This window comes from Penaeus monodon, chromosome 20 (assembly GCF_015228065.2).
Source record: "Penaeus monodon isolate SGIC_2016 chromosome 20, NSTDA_Pmon_1, whole genome shotgun sequence".
Taxonomy (NCBI): Eukaryota; Metazoa; Arthropoda; class Malacostraca; order Decapoda; family Penaeidae; genus Penaeus; species Penaeus monodon.
The window spans coordinates 28631347-28632308 of NC_051405.1; the positions used below are offsets into that span (position 1 = coordinate 28631347).

At 35.8% G+C, this 962-nt stretch overlaps 1 protein-coding gene across 1 annotated transcript in view; it reads left to right on the plus strand.

The window, feature by feature from the left end:
* LOC119585741 (WD repeat-containing protein 46-like) overlaps nt 1-962 on the plus strand; it is a gene marked incomplete at its 3' end in the record, with an annotated part of 12997 nt that overhangs the window by 1846 nt on the left and 10189 nt on the right. The window contains 1 exon segment of the mRNA XM_037934436.1: nt 54-434. Within this exon segment, the coding sequence (XP_037790364.1) occupies nt 54-434 (381 nt within the window).

Below are 962 nucleotides of genomic sequence, written 5' to 3' on the forward strand. Positions count from 1 at the left end.
AGGTAAAGGGGAAATGAAGATATTTAACAAAAACAAAATTCCTCTTCTTCCAGATGACTGCCAAAGCCAAAAGAGGAGGAGAGAGCGGCAAATTTGCAACAAAGACTGCCAAATTTAAGGGAGGGAAAGTGGGCAAAAATGAGCATGGAGGCAGAGGAAGTGGCAGATTCCAGGAGAGGAAAGGTAACGGGAACTTTGCTTGGAAAAAGCAAGGCAAGACCACCAGAGGGAAAGCTGGCCAATCAAACTATAGGAATGCAGGCCAATCAGGCAAGTGGAAAGATGTGAAAGTAAGCTACAGTCAATGGAAGGTCACCGATAAGGATGGAGTGACTGAAATGACCACAAGGAAGGAGCATACTGAAAAATTCCCAGGGCGGAAGGTGGTTGACCCAAAGCTGCTTGAGAAGTACAACAAAGGAGAAGGAGTTAATGTGAGTATCCTATGTTTTTTGTTTTTCAAGAATATATAGTAGAGGTCTTCAGAATTCTATAAGGTGAATTTAGAAATTTGGCTTGTGTGAATAGAATATAGCTGTTTTCTAAGAGTTGCTATTAATTGTAGTCTCCAGAATGATTTCCATCAAAATGGCTTAAAGATTACAAATAATTAAACATCTAATAGAAATAAATATACCAAAATACCAAATTGACTTTCATGTGAATAATTCTTTTGGAAGCTTCTAGGTTAATGGATTTGCTGTAATTTAAAGAATTAGATTGTTTACTCATGTCAGTACTGCATTGCATTATTAGGTGAATATAAGATTTATCATTGCATTTCACACTCATGTAAGATACATCTAATGTTCCTTACTTAATTTTTTTTACTTGAAAAAATACATGAAAATACTTTTTTTTCCATGCACATTTGACTTGAGTACAAGCACTTTTCTTTATATAATCCCAAATAAAAGTATAAGTGCAAGTACTTCAGATTAGGCCTCTAGCCAGATATATGA